Source organism: Larimichthys crocea, chromosome I (assembly GCF_000972845.2).
Source record: "Larimichthys crocea isolate SSNF chromosome I, L_crocea_2.0, whole genome shotgun sequence".
In the NCBI taxonomy this organism is placed as follows: Eukaryota; Metazoa; Chordata; class Actinopteri; family Sciaenidae; genus Larimichthys; species Larimichthys crocea.
This window is the reverse complement of record NC_040011.1, coordinates 42,052,698-42,080,681: the sequence shown is the minus strand read 5'-3', so window position 1 is coordinate 42,080,681 and position 27,984 is coordinate 42,052,698. Positions and strand designations below refer to the sequence as shown.

Here is a 27,984-nt window from a genome sequence, read left to right as displayed (position 1 = left end):
CTCAGAGAACCAGGCTAGTGTTTGGACCATTAGGAAAAGCGGTGGCGTAGGGGAATGTTCACAGGTGGTGGAGCCAGCGTCATGCTAGAACCGGAGCTAACCAATGCGGCAACCGGCATTACAAAAGAGACCAAAAGGTGGAAGGACGTGTGTTGAAAAATGTGTTGAAGGTTTTGTTAATTTCAGGCTTTTATGGATTGTCCAAGGAAAGAATTAAAATACACAGTTCATATCATTAAAATATAATTTATTTAAAAGATAATTTTATATTAATAAAATAGGAAATGCATGTAAACAAAAAGTAGTGAGTTCTCAGCATGATCTCAGATAGAGCTTCTCTGATGTAAACAATAATTTAAAGTACATTAAGTGTCATTATTACGACGTCGTGAGCCGATCCCTCCTCGATGGTCGGTCCAAATATTTCAGTGCGTCTGACGTTCCTGGTCGCATCCAGGGATCCGTGGCGACGGTTTCTTTAGAGCTTTGGAGGTTGAGACTGTGGCGAGAAAACCGGCGAGGGGAAGAGTCGTCGTCATCGGACAGATCGACTGGGCCTGGAGACGAGGAGGAGCGAGACAGAGAGTGAACCTGTCCTCGTCGTTTGCATTACAGTATCACACTGCGACAGAACAAGCGTTGTTTAATATGTAAACAAATATTTCCTGCAGAAAGAAAATGTAATATTCTTTGTCCAACTAGAACCAGCCGTTTCCATGGTGATGTGAATGCAGGATGTGTTTAATGACCCCTGGGGTTTGAAAACCCATTAACGTAACAATTTGACATCTATGACAACACTCCGATCAGTCCTGCTGCTCTATTATTAATAATTAATATTAATTATTTCAGTTTTGTTGGACACGTCAACTGGTACCGGCTGTGTTGCCACGATGACGACGACCCGTCCCGTCTCGGCTCCGCCCCTCGCAGCCAGCCTCCGCTTCTTGATGCAGTCGGTCATCGTGTTGGCTGGAAGCGGCTCGATCCTGAAGCAACCCGAGGGCACGGAAATCAGGTTGTAGCTTCCTTACTGAACTCACAGGCCACATGGCTGCTGGTTGTTTAGAAACTGTGTAAAGCAGCATACCTGGGGGCGCTGTGACTGCTTGGCCAGCCTCCTCCTCTCCCTGGCTGACAGCAGAGGGGATTTCTCCGCCTCCTCCTCTCCCTGGCTGACAGCAGAGGGGATTTCTCCAGCTCTGGGGTACGCGGCACTAGAAAGGCATCGCCTAGGGGGTCTCCACACACACACACACCCAAAATAAGCCTTGGGCATCTCAACTACACAGACTCAGAGGAGACACTGCTGTAGTCACGCCAAGAGTTTTGAGTGTCAAGTGTCTGCACCTCAATGATGAAAGATGACAAAACGTTGCACATCTTTATATTAGAACATCTGCATCATGTCGGTCTTACCAATAAAAGCGCTCTCAGACTCCAGCAGAGATCCTCTCGCAGACCCCGCCATCGCACTCCTCTGCAAAACAAACAACTCTGTTCACGATTCCACTGCAGCTGTTACAGGTGAGTCATACAGTTTGTGTAAAGCAGCTGAAATGATTGGAGCTGAAGTACAAAACTCACCTGGTAATCATTTTGCTGTGGTGGAGACACGTCAAAATAATCTGAAACACAAGGAGGACTTAATAAACATGTGATCTGCATCTGGACGTCGTATCTGAACACGGAAACGAGCGCGTGTGTGGTTCAAGTCACAGGTAAAAGAAACACACACAGTGTGACCACGTTCTTATGAAATAAAAGTCACTAACTCTACGTCTTCCTGCAGCTTCAATAGAGGAAAAAGCTCTACACTTTAGCAGTAGCTCACTTTCCTTTCATTACGTAAAGTGAATTGAAAATGAATGATGTCATTCCATGGCTTATTAATATCAGGCGTGAACACAGAGGCAGATTGTTGGATTGAATTTCATTAATTCATCATATAACACATATTCTTCCTCAGCATCCACATTGCCAATTAACATAAACCAACTGTGGTCACAGCTTAATATTAGTGAGACAAAACACTGTTCCATCACAAAGAAATCTGAAATAAAGGAGCTCTGACCATCCTGCGCCGTGGACCGCTGGCTGCTGAACGGCTGATATGGATCCCTGTAGTCCCGCCTCCTCCTGCTGCTGGCCACACCCACCTCCTCCACCTTAGGAACCTCGTTGAAGCCCAGCCTGGACTCACCGTCTGCCTCACACACACAGAGCGGTCACAGTCTGTAATGTTGGCATGCGTGACGTCTGTCGGACCTGAGTGTGTTACCTGAGTATTTGAGCTGAAGGGAGTCGTGGATCCGCAGCAGGTTTCTGGGCTCTGTGTTTCTGGAGTTGAGCCTTCGGACTGGAGCCTGGAGCCGCAGCCTGGCCATGTCAAACACGTCCACCGGGGGGCGCTCACGTTGTCTGGACAAGGCAGACACATACACTGATACTTGTAAACAGTTTAAATCATGGCGTACCAAGTAGCGATATAGTTAGACCATCTGAACCTTCATTTAAACGGTTTCAAACTCTCTTGCTTGCCCTCAGTTTACACGTTCCTGCTGACTGAACATTTTTTCCTCATTTTCAAATGAGCTCCTCCAAAATCTGTCCATGTGAACACAAGCAACTGCACAGGTGCCTCCTGGGATACAACCAAGCGGCGACCTCTGTGGCTGTGAAGTGCCAAAAACTGCAGACGACATGAGGCTGGCTACAAAACAAGGTCAGTCTCCATAAGTCCCCATGTTAAAATGTCCATGTTTACAGCCTGGTCTCTAAAGCTAACTCACCTAGTCAAATTATATTAAGGCTTAAAGTTAAACATTAACTTTAAACATTAACAGCATGGCCACTTTGATGACAGGTGGCTGACTCAGCTCCACCCATGATCCAAGTCTTTGCCTGTTTTTGGATTAGTGGGGAGAGGAAGGACTGCCAAGATAGCGGCTCTTCAGAGACGTGTGGGTCATGTCAGGGATGTGCCTGATGTACAACTACCACTGGTTAGGACTCAAAGAAGAGCGTGTAACGTACAGCGATGGAGCCAAAACTACCAATCGTATTGTCTCAGCACTGAAGGTAAGGTAAGGCACCTATACATGTCGAAATATCTCCACCAGCTGCTGCATTTTGTGAAAAACATAACTGCTGCAGTGAGAGTGATGCGTCTGTGCGGGTCTGACCTGTCACTCAGAGGAGATTCCAATTCCTCCCAGTCTCCGTGCTGCAGACGACCCTCCAGAAGTTTTTGCTCACTGCGAAGCTGCCGACGCAGAGCTGACAGCTCGGTGAACACGTCGTGCTGAACGCCTAAACACACACACACACACACGTACAGCGTTCACACTACCAATACTAATGCTCTGTAAGCTTCAACTAGCAGATAATCATCATGTATTACAGACGGGAAACACTGTGGAACAAGTTTGACATTTAAAAAACAGACAGCCTGAACCAAACACTGAGACGCTGCAGATTTCGTGCACTGAATCTTTGCTGGTATTTTTAGCTGCTCACCTGATGCAGAACCTGCGGCTCGGAGCTGATTTCTTCGAGCGGGGACAGGAGGGGACTGAAGACCAGACAAGGAACGCTCCTGAAAGACACACATCACTAAACTTTATTTATCCAGGGAAGACATGGCTGAGAAAAATGTTCTCCTCGATACAAAGAAGACGTCTTTGTCAAATGTGTGTGTGTGACTCACAGAGAGTGGGGCAGAGGAACGCTGGCTGTCAACAGTGGGGGGCCTGGGAGTGTACTGGTGCTGTCCGTGTTTCTTCTGCAGAGTCGGGATTGGAGGCGAGGCCTCCCTGTGGACCTGAGAACACACAGCAGCCACCGATTCACGACATGAAAGTTTAAAAACGGTGCTGAAACAAAATTCAACTTGATGTTTTTCAGCCACTCTGGGTGTTCTAGAGTAACTGGAGATGAGCTGCAGATGTTTGATTTCAAAGATCACTGGGTTCATGGTTGTAGTTCTTCATTTAATTTAAACTCTTTGTCTGAGATCAGAGGACTACACCTGACAAATTATCCCCCCATCAGCTCAAGCTGTCAGTGCACCGACCTCCTCCACCCGAGCCTGCCTCTCCCTCTCGTACTGCCTCCTCAGCACTGCGTTCTCCTTCTCTTCCGCTTCTTTCTTCTTCCACTCGGCCTCCTTCTTCCTCTGTTCGGCCAGGTGAATCAGCTCCTCGTTCTTGGCTTTTTGCTGAGAGACAGCGAGGAGATAGAGAGAGAGCGAGGCAGCGACGGATGAAAGAGGAAGACGGAGGTGAAAGGGGAAAAGATAGGAGTCGTTTTAACGTCTTATTTAACTTCAATTATTAAAACCAGGTGTAAACTCTGCCCGTGACTTCTAACCTCCATTTCTTTTCGTTTCTTCCTGTCTTGTTCCTCCTCGTACTCCCTCTGTATTCGAGCCCTCTGCTCTGCCAGCCTCTTCTCCTCTTTCTCCTCCTCCTGTCTCGTCCGTTCCCTCTCCTCAGCCTTTTTGCGCATTTTCTCGTCAATCTGTAGACAAAGCACAGGTTAGTGAGACGCCGTGAATTAATGAGCACAAACCCCAAATCAACATTGCACTTGCAGACTGGAAGGCTATGTGCTGGTAAGCTCACATCTGTTTGCTCTATTCTACAAGCATCTAGCTACATTTCTGGAGAACAGTGTGTCCAAAGGACAGTCGGCTGCCAGCAGAAACGATGCTCAACAAGACAGATGCGATCCAGCCAGCAGAGGTACAACCTGCTGTTTGAAGCGGTACCTGCTGTTTGAGGTAAGCTTTGTACTTGTCCTGCTCCTGGAGCTGTTGTTGGGTGGGCTGGTTGGCGAACACATTGCCTCTGGCAAACTGTGGGGCTTGGACATGGGTGAAACCTAAAAAAGAAACGAGAGATTCACCGTGAGCTGGACCAGAGCACGTTTTGTTTTGTTCCTTTGGTGTGAGAACATGCAGCACAGATCTTTACTGCCATGCTGTGGTGCCTCTGATCAAAGCTCCATCCAGAAAACCTGTTCTACATATTTTCTATGTTGCGAAAGACTGCTAAAGGTTGAGAATGAAGGTGGTTACGGTACCAGAGAGCCTGTCACTAGAGTCATGGATACTGCACTCTGCTACAGTACCAGAGACCCTCTCGTTGGGGTCAGGCAGCTCTGCCCGGTGGGTCGTCACGGCGGCCGTGGTCCTCCTCTGCCACTGCTCCGGGTTGCTGTAGGCTTCCTCGTTCAGCTTGTGCATCTGGTTGAGGTCAGCTGGTCACAAGAAAAGGAGGAAAGAAGTTATCATTTGAGGACACAAGAGTATGTTTAATTATCCTGCAGGAGGATTATAATGTGCTGTGACATACCGATAAGCTTTCCAGTGTTGTCTCTGAGCGGGGCTCCTCCACCACCTCGACCCCAGGGCTGGTGGTTCTTCATGTCGGCCTCCAGCTGGGCTTCGTAACGCTCCGTCTCCTCCCGCTCCAGAAGCCTCCGTTCCTGTTGCTCCTGGATCTGCATTACAATGTTTTCCAGTAAATCCTCAAGTAACAAATGTTTCTCCAAGAAACGATAAGAAATATTTCCATCAGCAGCACGTACAATCATCTCCAAGTTACGCCGTGATCTAAATAAACTGTGCCGCTCTTTCAGTGAGCCATATTACTCAGACAAATTTATAAAGATGTTTATTGTGTAAAGAACTCAAGCCAACAGTCATTACCTTTCAAATATCCGCTTTAAAAACATGTATATGTCTCACAAGGGTGAAACTGAGTTTCAGTCACCACAAATCCTGAATATCAAAAAGGAATTGTGCCTGAAACTCTAAACATGCAAATTTGTTGAAATGTGTCCTAATATTGACAAGTGGCTGACTGAACAACAGTAACAGAATTAAGTTACAACATCAACTCGACAACCAAAGTGCATCTTTCTCTGTGTCAGCCTGCACTGATCATTTCACGCAGAATAAAAGCTGAGGGGAGCGGTGGATTGTTTCAGTCTCACAGAGCAGCTAGAGGAGCGAGATGGAGGACTGGGATGGGATTGAGGTGGTGCTGCGGCGATCTCACAAACACTTCTACTGCCGACTCTATCAGCAATTTAAAGAGGAGAAGGAGGGTGTAACGTAACTTACACTACACTTCTGGGTCTTAACTAGATCACTTTTACCTTGTTGTAAAGCTCGCTGTTCTCTCTCCTGGAAGCTTCCTGTCAACATATCACAGACTAGGATGCAGTGAAAATTCAAAATAAAAAGTTATCTGCAACTATTTGATTGTGTACTTTCCTCCAACAAAACCAGCAGCAGGGATGATTATCTGTTGAACCGATCCTGGTCGTGTGAGGCGGTCCTTTTAAATGTAGATTTAGACATTTTGTTGAACCTACCTGCTGTTTCAAAGCGTCCCTGTAGCTCATAATCCTGTCCCTGGTTGATCTGGATCTCTCTGGAGGGAAAGCCCTCACCCGCGAGTCCACCGTAGCAGCCTCGTTGCTCGGCCTGTCAGAAGAGCAGCACAATCACACCGTTCAGATCTGACCGTCATCTTTGTCCTGTCGTTACGGCGTGTCATTATTCTCTCTTAATGGGACATCATAACCCTGCTTTCAAAGCCAAAGCACTAAAAGTGAAGAGGAGATATTTACTGCATGGGAGGCTCCGGGAAGCTGCTTCCACTGTGCTGACTGTGCGGGCTGTGAGGGCTGAGCACAGCTCCCCCCGGTGGTACGTTCCAGTAGGACATGGGAGGGCCAGCACCAGGAACAGGTAAGTGACCATCTGGACCAAAAAAAAAAAAAAAAAAAAACACATTTTAAAATCATGATGATGAACACATACAGCATACATGCCTCCATTTAAAAACAGAAGAAAGCAGCGCTTACAGTAGGCCATGTGTGGGTCAAGCAGGTTTCTGGTGCTGTAGTAGTGATGAGGATCTGCATACGGGCCCCTGTAGGCTTCACTCAGTGTCGGAGGAGGATGAGGAGGCAACAAGGGGATTCTGGAGATGACAAACACAATTCAACCACAACTGTTCATCAATAAAGAGTCTACAAAACAGTCATATTTGGAATTTCCACTGCAAATATTGCAGGGAGAGTTGGCACAAGTTGGCACAGCTGTGAGCTGTCGGATGAAAACGCTTCAGCCAAACTAACCAACTCTGTGGCACTGTGTGCATCGATCAGTTTTTAAGTTGCTTCATTATTGAGCTTTTTATCAAAACGATGAGTTTTTTTGGCTTCACTGTTGTATTCTGTCCAATATTCTGTTTTACTTAATCAACCAAGAATGAAATCTTGATTATAGACACACATGAGGTTTGAGAAATACCTGGGAGTGTCCATGGCTCTTGGGAAGGAGGGGACAGCAGGATGGCTGTTGGGAGACAGGCCACCTTGCTCCAGGGCAGAGCTGTACTCCAGCACGGGGGACTGGAAGGCCACATGGGGCTGCACAGGAGGAGGTGTCTCTCGGCCTCGGACACCCGCCTTCTCATTATTAGGCAGACTTCTGGAGGAGGTTTCGCTCTCGCCTGTCGAAGGCTCCAAAACCCGATGATCTTTTCTCCTGCTCAGTCCAAACTGTCTGATTCGGTCCGGCTGGTTTGTGAGACAGAGATCAAATTCAGAAGATACACAAAAAGATAATGAACACGGTTCTTGAGGGTTAGTTGTCAGTTTCCAGCTGACCTGTTTCTCGGGATCATTTGCCCCAGTCGCAGCAACTTTCAGCTCCAGATCTTTCTCCCTGTAACAAGGACACACACACATATACACACACACACACACATACATACACACATATACACACACAAAGTAGTTTTACAGACTTACAAAAGCTAAGCAAAGAATGATACCCGTCCAGGAGGTTCAGGATTTGGCAGACATGTTAGGCGTTGCCAGGATGGGAGCTACCCAAGTCGTGAAATGTTTTTTTGGTGTTACATTGTACATAAAAGGACAAGGATAACTGAGAACGTACCTCTTCTTGTTCCTGTGCTGTTCAGCGATCTGCTCCTGCAGTTCCTGTCTGTACAGCTCCTTCCTCCTTTGTAAGGCGTCTTCCGTGTCGACCGCTCCTGAAAAGACGGGACAGAAATGAGACTTTGATTGGTCATCTGAATTTAAGTAGTATTCAGTAATCAAACTTCATTCTTTATCAACCAATAACACTGACAGGAACTATGCTTTCATTTCTTATTATGCAAAATGTCCTTTTTACCTATTATAAGGCCGGTGGCAAATTCAAAGTCCTCATCTTTGGTCAGTGCTCTTGATCTCCTCCCTTCTCTGGCAACACCTGCTGGATTCTCCCTTCTCTCTCTGGGAACAGACCCAAACAATAAGTTAGTCATTTCATAACGTGCTCTGAACATATAAATTCAGAAAACAGATCATGTCCATCAGGTACCTGCCATCGATCCTATTGAATCGTCTCTTCTCGTAACTGGCATCAACTCCTAAAGGCCTGTGGCGTCTGCCCTCCATCAGCTCCAGCTCGTCTTTGAAGTATTCCTCCTCCTCTGACTCCTGGTCCACTGGCCTCCCCAGCCTGTCACGACGCCTGGGAAGTACTGATGACGGCTCCTCGTCCTCCTCAGGGCAGAGATTCTTAACCTCGGCGAGGCGCACAGCCCTGCGCAACCCCCTGCTGTCCTCCGTTAGAGTTGCTGCATCCCTGCGTGAGGGGGGTCGCTGCTTAAAAAGAACATCTGTCTGGTCCTCGAGCAGGTTTTGCTAAAAAAGAAACAAGAGACAACGGCAAAAATGAAAACAGGGTGTGGAGTTATCTTAAGTGATACAATGAAGAGAAATCCTTTATCCGTAAAGCAAGAATGAGAAAATTAGCTCGGTTTCTGCATCATTGATTCCTTTCAGGTTAATCTGCCCTTTCATAGATTTTGGCAGCCATCCAGTCATAATGAATGCTGAGCTTCTTAGATAGATTTCTGTGAAACTGAGTCAGATATTTATCAAAGACATCATTCTCAAAATCAACTGACATCATTGAGTCATCACAAGGAGACGTTTACCTTGACAGATCTCCTGTTATCGAGGTGAATTAATGGTCCAGGCGCTCCAAAGTGCTTTTTCTGTGACATAAAGAGTTCACTGTCAAGATTCCAACATTACATATTAAAACAAAAAAGTCTTGTCTAAGCTAGACCCCAACCCAAAGACTACATCCTCAAATTTGCCACCCTGTATACCAGGTTAATAGTAAATGTATTTTCCATAACATGGTGTCATGAACACTTCTGGAATACAGTTTAAGTTAAGTCTCGATATTAAATCTAATCTTGACTCAAGTCAAAGTGTGTCAGTTTGGTCATGTGATATTTCCGGACTGTATACATTGCTGAGGACACCTGAACACTACATGGCACATGCTATGCTCAGAGTAGCAAAGCAGACACTGTTTCATGACCTCATTTCATTGTAACGGGACCAGCACTGTTATTCAGATACGACACACTCATTCTGGAAATGCTGACCTCAGTGGATCCAGCCCTGGATCGCAGCTTTTGTCTGTGTGTTTCAGTGATGAACTACAAAACACCACACAGCTCTCATATAACAATCAAAATATTTTCAGCTGATCTCTGGAATAAGTGATATCTACCTTCTATGCGAAATATTGACAGAGCTAAGTCCGAACTGACCTTTAAGCTCGTCTGCTACAGCCAAAACATGAGTAAACAAGCACATCTGTGACGGTCACCTGAGCCATGTAGCGCCTGTAGTCCATACGGAGCTCATGCTGCAGCCTCTGTTTCTTCCTCTCATAGTCTATGCCGAGCGGTAGTCCGACGCTGCAACTCTCCTCTGACAAAACATCAATTTTTAATAGACACGGTGAGGAGTTTCGTGCCAAGACAAGACAGAGATCAACATTCACCCTGACAAACGTTGCTTACATGACATGGGTATATATTAAATGATACTTAACGCATTAGATTTGTTTAAATGCAAAGAATATCTGCATTAAAAGACCTGTAACAATATAAAGGAGGGGATCGTGGTCAGGTGTTGTACCTTTACCCTGTGCTGTAGACTTGGGCGGGATGTTCTCCTTAACGGTGGACTCATAGGCTCTGTGGGGTTTTGCCTGTCAGTCAAAAAGAGGAGAAAGTCATGCATTAAAAGATATACACACACACTCACTGCAAAAAGATCATCCCAGTGCTCGGTTTATAACTTTACATTCACAAACAAACCGAATACACGGTACTTTACACTGGATACACTTTAAAACTTTAAGATCTCAGATGTTTCTACTTTAAATTTGTGTATTTTATCACGTTTTATTGACAGCCGTCACTCCAAACGCACCTTTATTTCCATGTACGGAGGGTCTTGTTCTAACATGGCTTTATCTTCAGCCACTCTCGCCTTCCTCTCCCTGATGAAGTTCTCCAGCTCGTCGTCCATCATCCAAACTGAGAGGACACAAAACGCGATTGTTTATATTCATGACCAGAATAGAAAGCTTTTATTATCATTGTACAACAGGCATACTTCAATGGGGTGCTGCTCCTAATATAATAATAATAATGGTACAGTATAAACAAAGATAAAACCACAATATAAATACAAAAATAAAATATAGATGCTATACAAAGAAACCAGGGGGTATTCATAAAAAGTGAATGCTGCATCTTGCTTGTATTTGCATGGAAAATGGTAAAAGCAATTATACAATTATTGCACATGAGGTATTGCTCGTGACACACAGGTAAGATTTCTGCATGTGTGCATTCAGGATGGTGATGGCTTTGGGAAAGAAACTGTTCCCGAGTCTGTCTGTCTTGGTTCTAGTGCACCGCTGCAGAGAGAGCATGAAACTAAACTCAGACTTTTAAATGTCTGTCTAATCAGCTCGTCATCAAGCTCTGCAGTGGGCTGATAACGAGCCACTCATTTGGTGTGTTGGAGCAGGAAACATCTAAAACATGCAGGGCAGTGGAAAGAAACACTGTAATAAACCAAGCACAGGTGTTACCAATGATACGAATTAAGTTTCAGTTGCATTATTTCATGTGGAAAAGGTCTATTAATAACCCTTTGTGGAGGGTTTTCATCACAGCAGATTATTTAGCTGGAATGAAAACATCAGTTTCACTTTACTGCTGCATTTAGCTGGAATGAAAACATCAGTTTCACTTTACTGCTGCATCATCTGTGGATCCATGAAGCAGTGAGTGGGCAGAATAGTGACAGCACCCACCAGAAGCGTCAAGCCGACCCTTATCAACAAATGCCGAAGTCATATTATGGATATTATCCGGATATTATTCGGATGTTATCCGAATATTACCCGGCAAAGTTCGGATTCATGTCTGGGGTTTTTACCGTTACTGTCTCTTTAATTCTCCGTTGTCAGGCAACCGCAGTGAACAACGGCAGCGTCACATTCTTTACCGTTAACCCGCTTAACGGTTATAACGGTTACCGATATGAATAATACGATCAAATAAAACAATAATAAGTTCAACACGGTGTGTGATAATTTGTTTATACGGTTTAAAAGCAGCCCATAGCCCGCGTTAGCTGCCTTTGTTAGCCTCAACTGAAGGAAACTGAACCCGCTTTAAAGAATGACACAAACTGAGGACAGCTAACATTAGCGGCTAATTTTAAAAGCGTCGTCAGCGTGACTCAAAACAAAAACAAACTCACCATTGAGCGATGTTTGTGTGTGTGACGTTACCGGAGGAGGTAAAGTCTGTTAGCTTGGGAAACGTTGGCGGCGTCTCGGAGCTTTTTTTTTTTTTCAAACATCACAGCACGTTTGTTATAGTGTAGCCTTACTTCCGGTTTGTGTCAAAATAAAAGCACAGGGGCGTTACACAATGCATTTATTCCTTAATCTTTAATCTTTTCTTTCTAAAAATAGAATTGACTGTTTTATATGATACATGGTGACTTATTATGATCCTGTGCTGTGTGTCAATATGTGGCAATTGGAGTATATGCAAACCTAAGATAAGATAAGATAAGATAAGATAAGATAAGATAAGATAAGATAAGATAATACTTTATTTATCCCACAACTGGGAAATTCACTTGTTTACAGCAGCGAAAAATAGTCAAGTAGGGAAAACACAAGTGTACATATTTACAAAAAGTACTATAGTAGAATGTGCAGATTTAAGAATGTAGCAGATTTACAAAACAAGTACTAAGGTAGAACATAAACTTAAAAAAACAACAACAAAAAAAACAAAACAAACAAGAACAAAAAATAGCAATGGACAAAAAAATAGCAATGGTTGACATGAACAGGAGACTCCAACATGATCAGGTGCAGGTGTTGTACAGTCTGACAGCAGCAGGGATGAAGGACCTGCTCCTCCTTCTTACACCGTGGGTGTAGCAGTCTGCTGCTGAAGGAGCTGCTCAGAGACCCCACAGTGTCATGTAGGGGGTGAGAGGGGTTGTCCATGATGGATGTCAGTTTAGCTAACGTCCTCCTCTCACCCACTTCCTCTATGGAGTCCAGAGGACAGTCCAGGACAGAGCTCGCTCTTCTAATAAGTCTATTTAGTCTGCTTCTGTCCCTGTCCGTGCTGCCCCCTCTCCAGCAGACCACAGCATAAAAGAGGCTGAGGCCACTATGGATGCAAGGATGTGATGGGGGGAGGCCATATATCCCATTAAATAGCTCAGTCCATGGAGACTTTGCTTGGGAACCAGAGGGTGGGTTTAAGTCTGTATGGAACAAAGTATGGTGCCAGTTCATGCCCAGGTGTTCTTGAGCAAGGCACCAAACCCACCCACAACTGCTCGCAGGGCGCTGCCCATCACTCCACTATCTCTTTCCACATTTGCATGTGAACCATGTGCACATAAAAGTGTGTGTGTGTGTGTATTTCAGGTTAACGTGCATATAAAACTGAGTGAAAAAATAATTTCCTCTGGAGGGATTAATAAAAAGTATCTCTTCTTCTTCTTCTTTCAGGATCTGTTTGTCTCCCCTCTCCTCTCAGAACAGACTAATATCACTTTAGGATTGACCTTTGTAAAGTTGCCAGTGGATCAACGTCTAACCAAGACATTACTTCTATTATCCATACCACCATGCATAAAACAACGAGCAGTCAACTGTTGTGTGTTAAAATATGTACCTACTGCAACCATTTCCATTTAAGAAACATGAATACCTGTTCATCTGTATAACTTTTCAGGCTTTTTTTTTTTTTACTACTACAGTTCTAAGTTTTTACACCAGATACACTTGGCTCACATGTCCCCTACATTATGGATTAAATTACTTAAATTATTAAAAACAGTTCATTCTCCATAGTCTAGAAGTCTATCTCCCATCGATTGCGTTATGCTTTTATTTTGAAGGCAGATCCCTCCACCTGCTGCTGTTTGACTCAGCTGTGCTGTGTCGCTCATCACGGGCAGTGCTCACGCCCACAACCCCCCTGAGACTAACGTTAACCCGCCCTGCGCGAACACATGTTGCTTTCATGTCAAAGGAAACGATTTGCAGTCACACCATGTTATTTATGGAAAGAAAGAAAATAAATACATGGCTTCAACCCCTTCCAGATGCATTTAAAAAAAGTTTGGGTCATGGAATAATCATAATATCAATAATAGTCATATTGATAAATGATATTTAATTATAATAAATCTTGTTTCAAAGACCATTTCAAGAAATTCAAAATCTCACATCCACATTTTGTTTGCAATTTATTGCTTATATAAACGCTCTCTAGACAATTTTTGGTAAAAATAAAATCTATCAATAATAATCATAAATAAAATCATCACAATGACTTTTACATGACATTATATTGCACAATTATAAGCCTTAACAAGAATCACAGAACACAAGTGTTGTTGCTCAGGTTGTGTGTAGGAGGAATGTTCAGAGGTCCGTGGGCGATGACACACGCTCGCCGCCTTCGGGTGGCAGCGATCTGAACTTCGACTGTCTTTGCTGCATTTAATCGGAGGTCTTTAGATGATCAGCTCTGTAAAATTGATGACATAACAATCAAATTTCACAAATTGTTACCCTGCCTTTTTCATCTATGGACCAGCATGATTTTCTTACACAGAAACAGAAGATTTCATCTCAGTTTGTTGTGTTACAGATCTGACGTTTCAGTGCTATTCAAATAAGACAAAAAAACAAAAAAAAACAGCAGACATGGGTCACATAATGTCAAAAATACAATTTGTTCTTGTGTGGATGTGGACTTTCGGGTACAAACGTGATCTGTCTCGTTAGACCGCTGCCTAAACGAGACGAAGTCGAGACTCTGCATGGTTTCTCCCGGTTCAGACAGACGAGTTTAGATCTGTACCACAACAAAGTCAAACATCAGCCCCCTTTCAGTCCGGTGTCAGCCCCAGCTTTTCATCATTTCACAGCAAAGTTCTACCAACAGAATCAGCATGTGTTCCGACACAGCTGCTTTCTGTGTGAAGTTTGACCAGACGGGCCGGCTCCCCGTCTAGCTTGGCAGTTTATGATTGGTCAGCTACAGAGAGGCCTAAAGGATCCAAAGACTCTGCATGTGGTAAGTGATATGTGTGTGTGTGTGTGTGTGTGTTCAGATGTTGTCCACCTCCGCGCTGAGTTCAGGGCACACTTCCTTCAGTAACATTTCCATTAATACCTAATGTAGACAGTGAGACAAAATGATGTTAGCAGCTGTAGTTACACATTATGTCATTCATTCTGTGAAGCCTGCTTTGATATTACTCTTACATAGAGAAGATGTTTGTTGGCACTAGCCTCCTGCAGGGCGTTGAAGATCTTGATGATTCCATAGCGGGCATTCTGCTGGCCAACGAGATTTGCTAGTGCATCTGACAGAAAAGATACAAAGGGAAGAGGTCAGACGATCCATACTTCAAGTGTTCATAAGATCTACGGGTAACGCTTGTGTTGTAGTTGCTACAACCTGGGATGTTGTCAAGTAGTTTCTGTTGAGCCCGTTCCTTAGTTTCGCTGCGTTCGCTGTCAGTTCGGACCTTGACATGCGGTGCCAACCTCCCGTTTGGCCAGAAGGTGTCCCTGAACACACTAATGTAACACACCGACATCTGTTCACAGAAGATCCAGTTTACCGTGTCCCGGATCTGTCTGAATTAAAGCAGAGTGGATGAGGTTAGCCTTACAGAAGATCTCAGAAACATACACAGTTAAGCAACCTCTATAGAGCAGGTGAATAAAATACAACATGCTCACTGGAGATTCAGTCTCACAACTGCCAATTAAACAGTAACAGGTTACTCAGGTAACTTATATTGTTAGTGGTAAGCTGTGACCTGTAGTAGCCTTACATCAACAACAAATCTGTGAATCTAATCTTTGCTCTCACTGAGGAAATTACATTTTTGAGAGGCATAAAGAGTGAGCAAATACAGGATCACTCTGTATATATGCCTACCCTACTTCATTAAACAAACATGGGCTGCTCCCGTGTTAATAACAATGGCTTTCTGTGCTACAGGCAGCATCCTTCATCCTCCATCAAGCGGTTTGGTTGGCTACACATCCATATCAAGACACAGGCAACAATAGCAACAATCTTATCGATACATTCATGTAAAAAATAAGATAAGATGAATAAAAAGAAGCAAAATAAATGTATTATTTTTTATTCCAAAAAGAGAATTGACTCAGACTCTTGAGCAAAGACTTGAGACCTGACTTCAAGCATCAACCCACTAAACAATATTAAAACACAAGTAAAATGAACTCCGATTACTTAAGTGACTAAGTATTTTTATTCTTTTACTTTAGCATGTTTGTCAAATGGTAACTTTTACTTGTGTAAAGACTTACAGCACTGGTCATGTGTTGGCTCGTTACTTAAATCAGTCAGCTGAGTGCGTGAACAAATGCAACAGAGTCGGTTCTACAACAAACTGTGTGAAATTGTGAAACTTGCTCTGACTTACTTGTTGATAGTTCGTCCAAATGTCACCTGGACTAGTGCAATTAGAGTCTTCCTCACCCACTTAAACACTGTGCAGGCAGACACAGAAACAGAGAGTGAGACAGACGCATGTCTCTGTCACGTTAGACTTTGTGTATTGATAAAATGAACAACACGACAGTGATTAAACCGACAACCCTGCACGACTCACTTCCTCTGAGTTCAAAGATCTCTCCTATGAGCATGAAGCAGGGCTCAGCCAGAGCGTCTCTCCTCCCGTCCCCCTCCTCACCGTAGTCTGACAAATCACTGTCGTCATCAGCCTCCTCCTGTAAACGCCATATGAAGATTCAAGTTAGGTCGAGCGCTGTGACGATCCACGGTTCAACTGTTGCTTAAACCAGCCGTGAATGAATGTGTACCTCGGTATGGGAGAAGAAATCTCCAGGGAGCCTTTCCAGGAAGGAAGCCAGAGAAAAGGAGGACTTCTTCTGGATTGACATCACCTTAAAACATCGAACAAGATATCATCACTGTACAATAAACTGCATGGAAACACACTAATGCTCTAACTATTTTCATACTGGACAGCATATAAGCCAATACCGATATGTATGAACTCATCTGTGATGAGTATGGGCTGATAAAGTCTATGTATTAGTAGAAATTGGTTACCTTGAGGTGCTCTGGCGATGGGCTGAGGAAAGCATACAGAGCTTCTGACTGGCACAATCGCTCATCTGCCAACAGACGCTTCAAACAAACACATCATCATTATAAAACCAGAATGAGGCAGAGTGAGCACAGAGCGGAGTGTTCCGGTGGTGCTGTCAGATCTATTTCAGCCATTACATTTAGCTGTTTCAATCTCTCTGCTCGCTTGGTGAGCGCTCCATGGCAACAGCAGAAGTACCCCCTGGAGCACGAGTACCCCTGAACATCTGCTCGAGTGGATTTTCATTTCTGTGGCTTCATGTTCAAGGTAACACACTTGCAAGTGTAAAGAGAAGTATATTTAAGTCTATAGCAATTACAGCAAACAGCGGGTAAGGGGCTAAGCACCACCGTCATCCTCTTGTCGAGTTAGCAGTGATGCTCATCAGGTGTAATATAACTTTATAGTGTGTGTAGGTTTTTAAGATTTACCTGGAGAAAGGCATTGAGCTGAGTTTTGCTCTTCTCCAAAAATTTCTGGTCGATGGTTTTGAAGGGAAGTTTACTGAGCGACGGTAGCTGGAGTTTCTTCAGTGATGGGAAACACTGAGGGAGACAGACACGGTGAATGAAGAGTCATTTCACAGTAATCAGAGATAACATTTCCATAGATAACACAGCATCACGTATAAACAAAATATTCACTGACTCTAACGCTTCAGGCACCGCTCCAGATCTCACTGCCAACAGATTTAATCTAAACCATTAACCGTTGATGCAGTTAACTTGTAACGAGGGACTGGAAATGCTGCAAACAGACTGCAGTGTCTGCTTTGTATGATGTGTAATCAGCAATAAATCATCATCAAATCAGTAAGGCTGCGAGATTGCTTTGATTAGAACAGCCAGGCAACAGTTAGACATCTCTCCACTCGTGGTGAAATAAACAGCTTTAGTGTTCGGCGTTACCTCGGTGAGTTTGCGGTGCAACATCTGGAATTCTGTGAGTTTCCTCTGGACGCTCCAGCGACTGTTGGCCATCTCCTCTCCTTCTACCAGGCTGACACACACACTGTAACAAGCTACTGTCTCGCCACCTTCCTCTGTAGCCTGGAAAACACACACAACAGACACAACATACACAGATATATTAGCAACAACCACATCTGAGTTAGGTGGTAGTTAATTGATGTATCTGTTCATTTTTTAATCTTTCCTGTGACATGCCCGGTGGACAGGAGGGTACGTTACCTCAGCAGTGGTAATAGTCGCCCTCCATTGCCCCAAGTTTTCACACCACCAGTCAGTCCTGGTGATGTGCTGCTGGAGTTCACTGTGTTCTCTCTCCATGGCTCCTATCTCCTCCTTTAGTTTGGTCACAATCTACAAAACACACACAAGAACCAGATTAGAAGTAGCATGCAAATCACAGTGAAATGAAGAAACGGCATAAAGACGAGTAACAATGTGACGTGGTTTTCTGCAGACCAGCTCGGACATCATGCTGGTAGGATCTTGGCTGTGCGCACTCACTCGTTCCGATCTTATGTTTGTCTGTTTCATGCTGTGAACTTTTTGGACCTTATCTTCTCGTTACCTTTTTGTCAGGTTTGGGTGCATTCTGGATAGAGCCCAGGGCCTGTCGCTTGTATTCCAGTTTGTCGTAGAGTTGTCGGAGTTTCGTGGCGGCGTAGCTGGCCTGCTCATTGATTCCTTTACTGCCTTCATCACCCACTGCCTCCCCTGCGTCTAGACCCTGACACTATAGAATAAAAAAATATATATATTAAAAACATAGCAGGGATAATATATTAGGGATAATATAGAAGAACCTTTTTGTATTTCTGACCCCTTCCTCCTTTTCCTCGGTGCTACACTGTGATTGGCTGTGCTGCTCATCTCGTCTGATCAGCTTATCGTAGAGGTCGGACACCAGGAAGGAGGGGTAGTAACGCTCTCTCATCGTCTCAGCCACCTGGAGGACGCAGGAGCAACAGAAATCCTTCATTGTCATTGAAGAATATTTTGAACTGTGCAACAGAACATGTGCACCTTTAATAACTGAAGCCACGGATACACAATATGGATATTTTTCAGCCGATACAGACAACCCAGAATGACCTGCTTCCCATTGCTGATACCAATAAGATAACTGACAACTTCTGAGGTGTCCTCCACTATAGCTGCTGTTAGTTACAGTTAGTTGGTAACAGCAGTTACCTGTTCCTGCAGTCTGACAAAGACTTGAGTTCCTCTGTTGCCCACCAGACTCTGTTGGATCTCCTTAAGAAGAACCTTTTCCACTGGAATCTCTCTGCTCTCCACAAAGAACTTCTGGTAGATTTCCCCCACGATTTGGGGCACCTCATTCTGCAACAAATAAATAACCACAATAATGTTTTTTACCACGATAATGCATTATTATACCACTGATGTCACAGTACAAACATATCCAAGTTCAAGCAAAGTTACAAAGGAAAAACAGCAGCAATATTTTGCAATGTTGTGTGAAAACATCCCCCAAGCTGAGCATTGGGGCAGAATACTACTTCAGTAGCAGGAAAACACGGTCACTCATTACTGCTGTGTCTCTATACCCACTAATACCACACACTATAGCAGTGTTGGGCTAAGCCCACTGGAATGTGTGTACACGTCACCTTGTTGGCAGTTTTCAGCATTTCCACCAGTTCCCAGAAGCTTATCAGAGCTCTCTTATCGACTCTCTCCATGTAAACTCTGAAATGCTCCCTGTAACCTGGATTACACATGATGTCATCAAACTGGAGAATCTGGAAAGGGAGACGAAGTCAGAGCATCAGCAGCCACGCAGAGCTTTAATTCAAAGCACAAACGCACAAGCAAAGCTCCAAGAAAAGAAGAAATGAAGACACAATGTTCAGTTTAACAAGCTTATTTTCAATCGCAGAGCACAACAGCAGCATTACAGGCCACATTACTGGAGTCTTACCTTCTGACTTTGAGGCTCGTCGCTGTCATCAGTTCCTCCTTCCTCATTATTTTCATAGTTTGGTCCACCGAGCAGGCGGATCCGTTTCTCACACTGTTTCTTAGCAACAGTCAGCTGATTGATGTATCGTTTCATATCTCTGGCCCTGAGCAGGTCTGCCTTCATGGCTGCTGACTCTTTACCTTTTCGTTCTAGGACAGAGTGACAGCAGTGTTTGAATGAAAAGTGCGAGGCCAGCTCCGGTCACAGAATAATAACAAGAAATAAAAAGTATATAACAAAGTCATTGATTAGATCATCTTGTCTCTACGAATGCATCCATTCAGAACAAGTCTAGACTAAATTAAACTACTGAATGGACTTCCATGGTATTTTGTACAGGTGTTCATGGTTCTCAGAGGATGAATCCTATTGATTTTAGTAACACCCCAACTTTTCCAATAGTGTCACCATGAGCTTGACATTTTGGACACTGGACTGAGTGCCATGACATTTGGTGAAGACATTAATACTGTCCTGAGGATGAACCGTGACAACTTTGGTGATCCTGACTTTTCCTCTAAAGCCCGGCTGACATTTGTGTCTCCCCTCGGGATGAATTGGAGTAATTCGGAGGATTCCCTGATGTTTGCATGGTTGCAGATTGTTAATCTTGTTTCAGGTTTCTCAGGTTCAGTTTTCATTGTCAGTATTTGGTCTTTAACATACTTTGACATGATGGTGAAATCTTGCCTCAAGGCCAACTCACAAGTGATTGACACAGCTCAAAGGTCATGTCAAACCAGCTCTCTTATTAGAGACTTTGCGAGTTGTTGCAACCAGATAAAACAGCATTTTTTTTGGCCTTTCTGTCATATGGTGACCTGTAGTGCGTTTGTACCTTTCTGCTTCTTGAGCTGAGGCAGGCTGCTGATGGTGGTGGCATGAATAATCTCTACCACTATCTGATACCTACGAAGAGAGACAGACAGATTCAATTTAAAGCAGTTGTTGGAATCGGTCGATAAAATAAATGGGCTGTCTGAATACAGTATGATGTGACACACTTCACTTTACGTGCGCTGTTATCGAGTAATTTAATGAGCATAACTGAGTCTGTGTTGACAGGATTGATCAAATACATCAACAACAAGTCAGCGTCGAGCCATTATTTCTCAAACTAACAAGACAATACAACAATGCAATGTCTACCCCATATTTAGACCTGTCTGTTCTCATGGTAACCCCACAGCAGCAAACAGACTGGTTGTTAACACAGCCTGTGTTTATTTACAGTATGGTTCATTAAAGGTAGTACAGGACAGTCTCAGTTTAACAAGGCAGTGCAGGTGTGTGTGCTGTTTGCCATGCCTGAGTTGTTTGAGGAAATTGACATCAGCAGACGTTGATATTAGTTTGATGAAATCTTCGTAGGAGGCAGCGTAGGTGTAGGCTTTCTTCTGCTGCTCAGCCTGCTGTTCTCTCTGCTCCAGCTGAGACAACAACATCCTGTTTATGGAGTCTGGATCGCTCAGCACTTCTACCAAAGGCTTCAACACTGGAGCACACACACACACACACACACACACACACACACACATACACAAGCACAAAGATATAAATGGAAAGATCGAGTGAATGCTGTTAAGTGAGTCTGAATCACCGGCCACTTCTATGAAATGCTGCTGCCTGTCGGGCTAAATTGGATAGATGCCGGACAGAGAAACGGATCCATATGTCATGAACTGTGACGAACCCCAAGGACACCAACACTCCCACCTCCCTCACAGCTCTTTCAGATCATTGCTCTAGTGTTGCTCTTTAATGTTTAGACATTTCATCATTCTTTATCAGCCTGTTTTGTGTCAAAGTCTTTAAATATTTCTCGTAGATCCTAACCTTTGGGGCTTAAGTTAGACGTATTCAGAGATAACTGGTTGGGATAAAAAGGTTATGCAGGTTAGGATGAGGGGGAAACGACTTGCATACAGCCGGTAAATGGGTCGTGTTTCACTGGTAAGACCCGGGGCTTTTTTTTTTTTAACCAAAATTGAAAGCAGTGACTTCAATAGCACCAAGTCTGACAGCTAAGACGGTGGTTCAAAGCTAATAGGGGCCAAGGGGAATTTAGCATCGCCTCTTAGTTTGGAGCGGAGGAGCATGAGATGTCTATTTTAAAAGGGGGTGTAAGATATACTGAACTTTCTCTGGAAAAAAAAGAAATAACATCTGTTGTAATGAACATTATAGATCGTACATATTAGTTAGTAATTTAAAAGAGTTGCTTTAGTGTTTAAATTTTAAGTTTTAAGTTGTGGGAAATCCAGTTCTAGAGACAGAATGGCAGCTAGACATCAAGATAGCACAAGAATAGTGCAGGTGTAATGAATACTAACACTAATAATCATGTTACATTTAGTTTGGGTTTTTCCATGTTGAAACATCGTTAGGTATTTGATCCACCTGAGCTGGTCCTGGGGCTTTTAGTGACTAAGCTGACTGAAGTATTAAGTATCATAAACATGTGTCATTCCTTGAATACCACGTCGCTGTATCTAGAAAACAGAGTGGCTTCTAACGAGAACACAGCCTCAGTTGTTACATCATAAATCAATCTTTATCACTAAATAATTGAAGACACTGCCGAGCGTTACAATGTTATCTTCATCTAGTTTTACATCCGTCATTGTCAGTGGTTAAACGGCAACAATGGACCTGTTTCACGGCAACAACAGGTGGGATATAAATGCAACGCAGCCATCATTAATGTTATGTATTACACCTGTGATGTCTGCCATAAAAAAGTCTTAGCAACTTGTAATTTCAACACATTTTCATTAAGACTTGTACACACACTCACAGTACCTTTAGTAGTGATGACTTCTGTTAGGCAGCAGCGTAGCGGATGGGACCTGGCATCCTTTTGTGGCAGCAGACATAGAAGCAGTATTCTAGCTACACAGCGGAGGAAGGCCAGCTCCGAGTCTGGACTGACCAAGCAGGGGTGGAGAGGATACGGCCGAGCGCACTCCTCTGGTCTGGATGCACACGCGTGAAAGAGACGCAGATGAAGCGTGAGTTACAAACACAGGGACGAAAAGGGTGAATCTGAATTGTCAGTCTGACACAGCTAGATATCAGATGGCGTTATTAAAGATATGAATGCTTCAGTGACACCGCTGACTCTGCCATTGTTGTTCATACTTCAGCCGTGTTGCATGTCACTGCCTCTTCTTCTAAAACTTGACTGAACAAGATTCACTGCTGCTGCTGCTGTTGTTGTTCCTGAACTATTGAAGACGAGGGAGGCCAGATATCTCAGTAATGGGATCAAATCATAAGTCTCGCCTGACTTGCCGGGATAATGAAACCAGATCATGTGTGAATCATCGCTCTGTCTGTAAGTGAACCTGGCAGATGCTGCCTGGAGACGAAGAAAACGAGTGCAGAGGATTTTAATGTTATTTACACTGTACCCAATTGCAGTTATTTTACCCCCCCCACCATCTGCCTACATGAAATGATAGTGCGGTGACAAGTCGAAGCTGAAACATATTTTCTGTGAGTCAGTCACAACAGTGAGTCAGAACACGACGCCAAAACACATTAATTTACTGGCTTTCTCTTGGAAGATATTATAAATATTAAATTACACTCTCACCATACCAACTAATGCAACTTTTACTAATGTGTGGGTGTGTGTGTGTGTTTGTGTACCTTGCGGATGCAGCCTTGAGGTCAGTGAAGTGTGTGTGTAGGATTCGGATGGTGTCATAACACACCACGTTGACAAGGTCAATGTCAGCAAGCCTGGATCTCAGTTGGCCGATCATCTGCCACCAGTCCTCCGACAGCATGGAGTACAACTGGCCCTCATCACGACTCAAAGGGATGTACCAGGACAGGATGTAGTCTCTGTAGGCATAGTCAAACACTGGGAGAAGACAAAGAGAGAGAGAGAGAGAGAGAGAGAGAGAACAGGAATATAAATAAAAAAAAGATGAATACAGTTTTTCACACTTTGCAAAAATGAGCAGCAGTTTGTGCAAAAGCCAGTACTCTGTTACCAAATGGCCGCTTGTTTTCATCGTGAATACTCTAATCTCCCATATCCCTTCAATTAACCCAGGTTAATGCTGCTGTGCTGCATTTGAAAGGCCGTCAGTTTGTGCAAATGCCAGAACACTGCTACCAAATGGATGTTGGATGGAACAAAAAGAGCTGCCCCACATTTGTTTCCACCGTGATTACTCTAATCTCCCAGCCTCTACCACTACCCACTGTGTGCATCATACTTTAATTTCCCTAAAAACCCAATGTAACACTGGTGTTCTGCATTTGAAATGGTCCATCCATTAATTTTCTATGCCCACTTAAATCCTGTGCAGGGTCACAGGTGCCGGTGCCTCTCTCAGGAGGTTGAGTACACCGTGAGCAGGGCAGCAGTCCATCACAAGTCTGACATATAAAGACTCAGACAACCTCTCACACTCACAATAAGATGAGGTGACAGCAGGAGGTTTAGAGTCTCCGAATTACTTGACCTGAATTTCTAAAGAGTGTGGGAGGAAAGCGCAGTGGCTCAGAGAGAACCCATGCACAAGTCATGCAGAAGAGGAGTGGATGAATCCAGAAAGCTAAACTAAATAGTTTAGTTTGTGAATATTTTTTAAAGATGTTCTCTAATCTTTGCTCTTTTCTCGTAAACTCTTGTTTGCTTTGATCTCTTTATGCCTTTTAAAAACGATTATGAGTTGTGTTGAGGGGTTGTGGGTACACTGCTTGGTATTAAGAGGTCACGTGGAAAAAAAATGTTGGAAACCACCGCTGTAGATAAACCCTTCAACGTAAGATCAAAGTTTGACTATAGAGCTTCAGGTTTTATCTCAAGTACCCAGCAGAGAAGGTGGAATTTTTAAACATGCTGTTACTTATAAGTCATTTCTTTCAGATAGGAGCTTAAACATTCACTGCACAAGAAAAATGAAGAGGAAATTCAACTTCATAAATTCAGTGAAACTGAACGCTGTAATAACTGCATTTCTAATGTTAATGATTCAGATTTGCTCTGAAGGAAAGAGTGTCGTACTTCCCCCTCTCTGAATCATCCATAACACATGCGAATCAAATCAGTTTCTCCTTTTTTTTTTTGATGTCGTCGGCTGTATTCACTTCAAGAGATCTTAACATGTTTGCAGAGATAACTGAAGAGCAGACACACATGACACCATCATTACAGCAAATCAGGAGTTTTTAATGAGTCTGATCTGAGCTAAGACTGTCACATGTTCACTGTGTAGTAACGGTATATATATACAGTCAACGTGCCATTAGGTGCCTTTTTTAAACCATATAAAAAGAGTGTGTGTGTTTGCATTTTTTATCCCTCCTCCCGCAGTCAGACAGACAGGCGGGTAAAGTGAGTTGGTAACTATTGCTTGTAGAAGAGAAAGTATTTATAGTTCTGCATGAGTTTGTCCTACTGTCGAATGTGTGCAGCCTCCAGCAACCATGATGATGATTGTCAGTCACAGTAATTTTAGATGTCGCTGAAATATCAAATTAGACCAATATTAAAGTGCCTTTTTTACTTTGCAAAACAATTTTTGATTTTTAATTGATATGGTACTGGTAAAAAGGGAAAAATGTGGCTTGATTTATTTTGTTATGCAGTTATTCTTAGAGTAAAACCCAAGAGCTGAGCGCCGATCCAATGCTGACACACAAACACTGCTCGTCACAATAATTGACACAGCAGGTCCTGACTGTGGACCTAATAACATCATCATAAACACGTCCTGCATAACGACCAGAAAAAACACACCGGAGCATATGCAAATACACACCCTTGGTGTAAATCCTGGAGCCATCTGTTACTTGGCAGACGGACATACTGTTCCTGTGTGTGTGTGTGTGTGTGTGTGTGTGTGTGTGTGTGTGTGTGTGTGTGTGTGTGTGACAGGGCGTTCTACTGTTGTAATCCACTATGAGTGGGAGTGGGATCAATGACAAGTCATGGTGACAGAGACAAACGGAGCTCCATCAGTCAGCAGTTTTTGTTTTTTTTTCCTCAAAAACAGAAGTTGCAAGTTCGTCCAGTAATGTCAGAAACGTTTCTTCAAGAATCTCCTGATGCGTCTTGGCGTTCTCACATGCAAGTGCCAGGAGCATAGTTGATGCAGGGCATCGATGCCATGATATTAATTTGTGGCAATTAAAGACTCATGACGTGCTGGTGCACGTTGGTCTTCTGACAAACTGACAAAAAGACACTTGGAAGTAAAAACTGATAGATTAGGAACTCTGTACTTCCCCAGTGGAAGAGATTTACGCTTTCACAGAACAATCTGAAATACGTTGTGCATTTCCAAACTGTATTTTTGTATTAACGTGGACATAAACCACCAAAGCTGATCCGTTACCTTCCTTCAGAGCTTTGTCCACGTTGTGCGACACCACCACCCTCCTGCTCTGGCTCGACTCCTGAACCGGCACCAGAAAACGGGCCTGAAAAACAACAAACATTGCATTTCTTTTCGCTTCAAAAGATGAAGACGACAGCATAAACATTTTTTTAAAAGAAATAAGGAAATATTGAGCAACAACAGGAAGAGAAGGAAGAGAGAAGATCGAGAGCTGTGTGTCTTGTAAGACTACATATGTGACAAAGCTCCAATTTGACATGTCGAACGCTTGTGACAATCACCCTCCGCCGTCAACATCGATAAGTCATCGGTGCACGGCAGCCTAAAGGCAGCCGCTCGGGCTGTGGCCGCCTGTTAAGTGGCGAAAACCACGGGGCAGGTTGTAAGGACGCACAGTGTCTTCCTTTCAGGAATAAATCAACCCTGTGTGCGCATGTGTGCACGGTCGCCTGTGTGTTTTAAGTGTGTCTAAATCCAGCAGCATGACTCGGCCTCATCTATTATAGATCAGCGCCGTGAGAATCCAGGGGGGGGGGGGAAAAGATGAGAGAGGAAAGAAAGACGGCGGTGGAGTGGAGGGGTGGGAGGATAATTGACAGGAAGCAGATGAGGATGAGGAGGACGGTTAATGCAGAAAACATGTTTTAGAGATGTTACGTGTACTCCAGCCTGTCGGAGTCAAGGTGAAATGTAACAGATGACAGTGGAAATAAGCAGCTTTTCTCTCTGTCGTTGAATTCCTGCAGTTGGAGATGATTTGTAGTGTCATGCAACATCATAAAGATCCGGCAGAGAGAGTGTGTGATGCCTTTAAAAACAATGAGATATCAGTGTCTTACCATGAGCCTGTCGAAGAACTCCAGCCGCACAGCTGACTGTCTCCTGGTCCTGTTGAAGCAGCTGACTTTGAGAGGACTTTTCCTGACTAGCAGCACAAAGCTGCCGGCCAGGAAACACAGTATTGCGAATGACACATAGATGAACAACTTCAAGAAGAAAGAGGTGAGAGTCAGGCCTCCCCAGGCCAGCTGAAACACTACTGCCGCCACCACGCCCAGGCAGAAAGCCGGGACGAAGCGGAAAGAGGAGCCGGCAGAAGAGGAGGTGGAGGTGGCCGACATGGGCTCCTCTTCCTCCCCGGCGCTGCTGCTACTCCCTCCAGCCTCCAGCGGTGTGATGGTAGTCGAGGGGGTGGGCATGCTGCGACCCCACCATCCATATATGTGCCACTGCTAGTTGGGCTGAAAAGTTGGTCCGCTTGTGTACACTGCGACTCGACTACAACACTGTGTCCGAGACGAGGCATCCCCTCCTCGGCTCTGACATCCTCACCCGACCCCCCGGCGGCACCGCTATGTTCTCCACGATCCTAGCATCGGCCCGGCCCGACATGCACGGAGGTCCAGGCGGACAGAGGAGAGCAGAGCAGGGCTGGTCTGGTCTTTGGAGACGGCGAAACGAGAGAGAGACAGAGAGAGAGCCGCGGTGGTGGGATGGATGTAGCAACATCCACCGTCACCTTGGAGACAAATAGGTGGAAGGGTAGCTTAGTGACCGTTGCTAGCCAACCGCGCTAACACATAACTGAACTAAAAAAGCTGGTATAAGTGACTGTGTGCCGCTTTAAAAACACAAAAACACACCGAGTGCGCCTCGTTGTGTCGTCTGTCCGCCACCACACCGACACACGACAACGACAGCGACCGATTCAAACAGCGGCTAACGTTAGCTCACCTCACCTATCGTTTATAAAGGTGTGCAGCGGCGGTGACGGCGCCACATTACCGCCCTCCTCTCTGTGGAAGAATGTGTCCGACGGTTTGCAACGGCGGGTTAAAAGTATCATAAACCCAGCGCCGGAATATTCCAGGTCCAAAATAACAATAATAAGAATAAAAACAAGCAACTGCTCGAACTCCAGCTGACGAGCTCCTCCGTGAAACGTTAAAGAGCGTCACAGCCAATCAGCGTCCGTGTTAGCTGCGGAGCCGCGCGCTTGTTTTGTATCACCGCGACAGCCCGATTGAGCGAGGAGAGGGTTTGTTTG

The 27,984-nt window shown here is 44.3% G+C and overlaps 2 protein-coding genes across 12 annotated transcripts; both read right to left on the bottom strand.

Moving 5' to 3' along the window:
- Positions 1–230: 230 nt before the first annotated feature.
- Positions 231–11,805, bottom strand: LOC104935342 (centrosome and spindle pole associated protein 1). Of its 4 annotated transcripts, none has more exons than XM_027284367.1 (30): positions 11,680–11,805; positions 10,333–10,439; positions 10,036–10,108; positions 9,722–9,825; positions 9,033–9,092; positions 8,411–8,736; positions 8,222–8,322; positions 7,982–8,078; positions 7,690–7,747; positions 7,331–7,599; positions 6,880–6,998; positions 6,643–6,775; positions 6,385–6,496; positions 6,166–6,204; positions 5,358–5,505; positions 5,086–5,262; positions 4,772–4,884; positions 4,372–4,521; positions 4,076–4,219; positions 3,710–3,823; positions 3,520–3,598; positions 3,186–3,312; positions 2,282–2,421; positions 2,075–2,206; positions 1,588–1,628; positions 1,420–1,480; positions 1,160–1,241; positions 1,091–1,118; positions 878–989; positions 231–557 (listed from the first exon to the last, which is right to left on the bottom strand). In XM_027284367.1, the coding sequence occupies exons 2-30, from the start codon at positions 10,432–10,434 to the stop codon at positions 379–381; spliced, it is 3,420 nt and encodes a 1,139-aa protein (XP_027140168.1). In that variant the 5' UTR covers positions 10,435–10,439; positions 11,680–11,805; the 3' UTR covers positions 231–378. The 4 variants fall into 4 exon arrangements, with proteins under 4 accessions (XP_027140168.1, XP_027140186.1, XP_027140176.1 ...); XM_027284385.1 differs by having other exon boundaries at positions 5,134–5,262; XM_027284375.1 differs by having other exon boundaries at positions 10,042–10,108.
- A 1,882-nt stretch (positions 11,806–13,687) lies between these two features.
- snx25 (sorting nexin 25) lies at positions 13,688–27,909 on the bottom strand. Of its 8 annotated transcripts, none has more exons than XR_003462967.1 (23): positions 26,777–27,909; positions 25,935–26,019; positions 23,230–23,446; positions 22,378–22,550; positions 20,884–21,070; positions 20,414–20,484; positions 19,534–19,724; positions 19,223–19,354; positions 18,783–18,932; positions 18,412–18,537; positions 18,160–18,324; positions 17,814–17,945; positions 17,532–17,672; positions 17,055–17,168; positions 16,584–16,661; positions 16,331–16,414; positions 16,120–16,237; positions 15,931–15,997; positions 14,928–15,109; positions 14,732–14,832; positions 14,589–14,639; positions 14,072–14,127; positions 13,688–13,988 (listed from the first exon to the last, which is right to left on the bottom strand). XR_003462967.1 is itself a non-coding variant. In XM_027282778.1 (22 exons), the coding sequence occupies exons 1-22, from the start codon at positions 27,134–27,136 to the stop codon at positions 14,122–14,124; spliced, it is 2,931 nt and encodes a 976-aa protein (XP_027138579.1). In that variant the 5' UTR covers positions 27,137–27,909; the 3' UTR covers positions 13,688–14,121. The 8 variants fall into 8 exon arrangements, 4 of the variants coding, with proteins under 4 accessions (XP_027138579.1, XP_027138588.1, XP_019113910.2 ...); XR_003462966.1 differs by having other exon boundaries at positions 14,232–14,639; positions 26,777–27,908; XR_003462965.1 differs by having other exon boundaries at positions 14,072–14,639; positions 26,777–27,908.
- Between the last annotated feature and the right edge of the window lie 75 nt (positions 27,910–27,984).

Excerpts from the sequence above, each read along its gene's own strand:
- snx25 (XM_027282769.1), bottom strand. The coding sequence starts at position 27,136 with ATGCCCACCCCCTCGACTACCATCACACCGCTGGAGGCTGGAGGGAGT. Across the intron at positions 19,355-19,533 it reads ACGAGCCTCAAAGTCAGAAG|ATTCTCCAGTTTGATGACAT; the intron begins GTAAGACTCCAG and ends CTCCCTTTCCAG. Across the intron at positions 14,640-14,731 it reads CCAACAAACATCTTCTCTAT|GTATTAATGGAAATGTTACT; the intron begins GTAAGAGTAATA and ends TGTCTACATTAG.
- LOC104935342 (XM_027284367.1), bottom strand. The coding sequence starts at position 10,434 with ATGATGGACGACGAGCTGGAGAACTTCATCAGGGAGAGGAAGGCGAGA. Across the intron at positions 6,205-6,384 it reads GGGACGCTTTGAAACAGCAG|GAAGCTTCCAGGAGAGAGAA; the intron begins GTAGGTTCAACA and ends ATATGTTGACAG. Across the intron at positions 990-1,090 it reads AGCAGTCACAGCGCCCCCAG|GATCGAGCCGCTTCCAGCCA; the intron begins GTATGCTGCTTT and ends GGGTTGCTTCAG.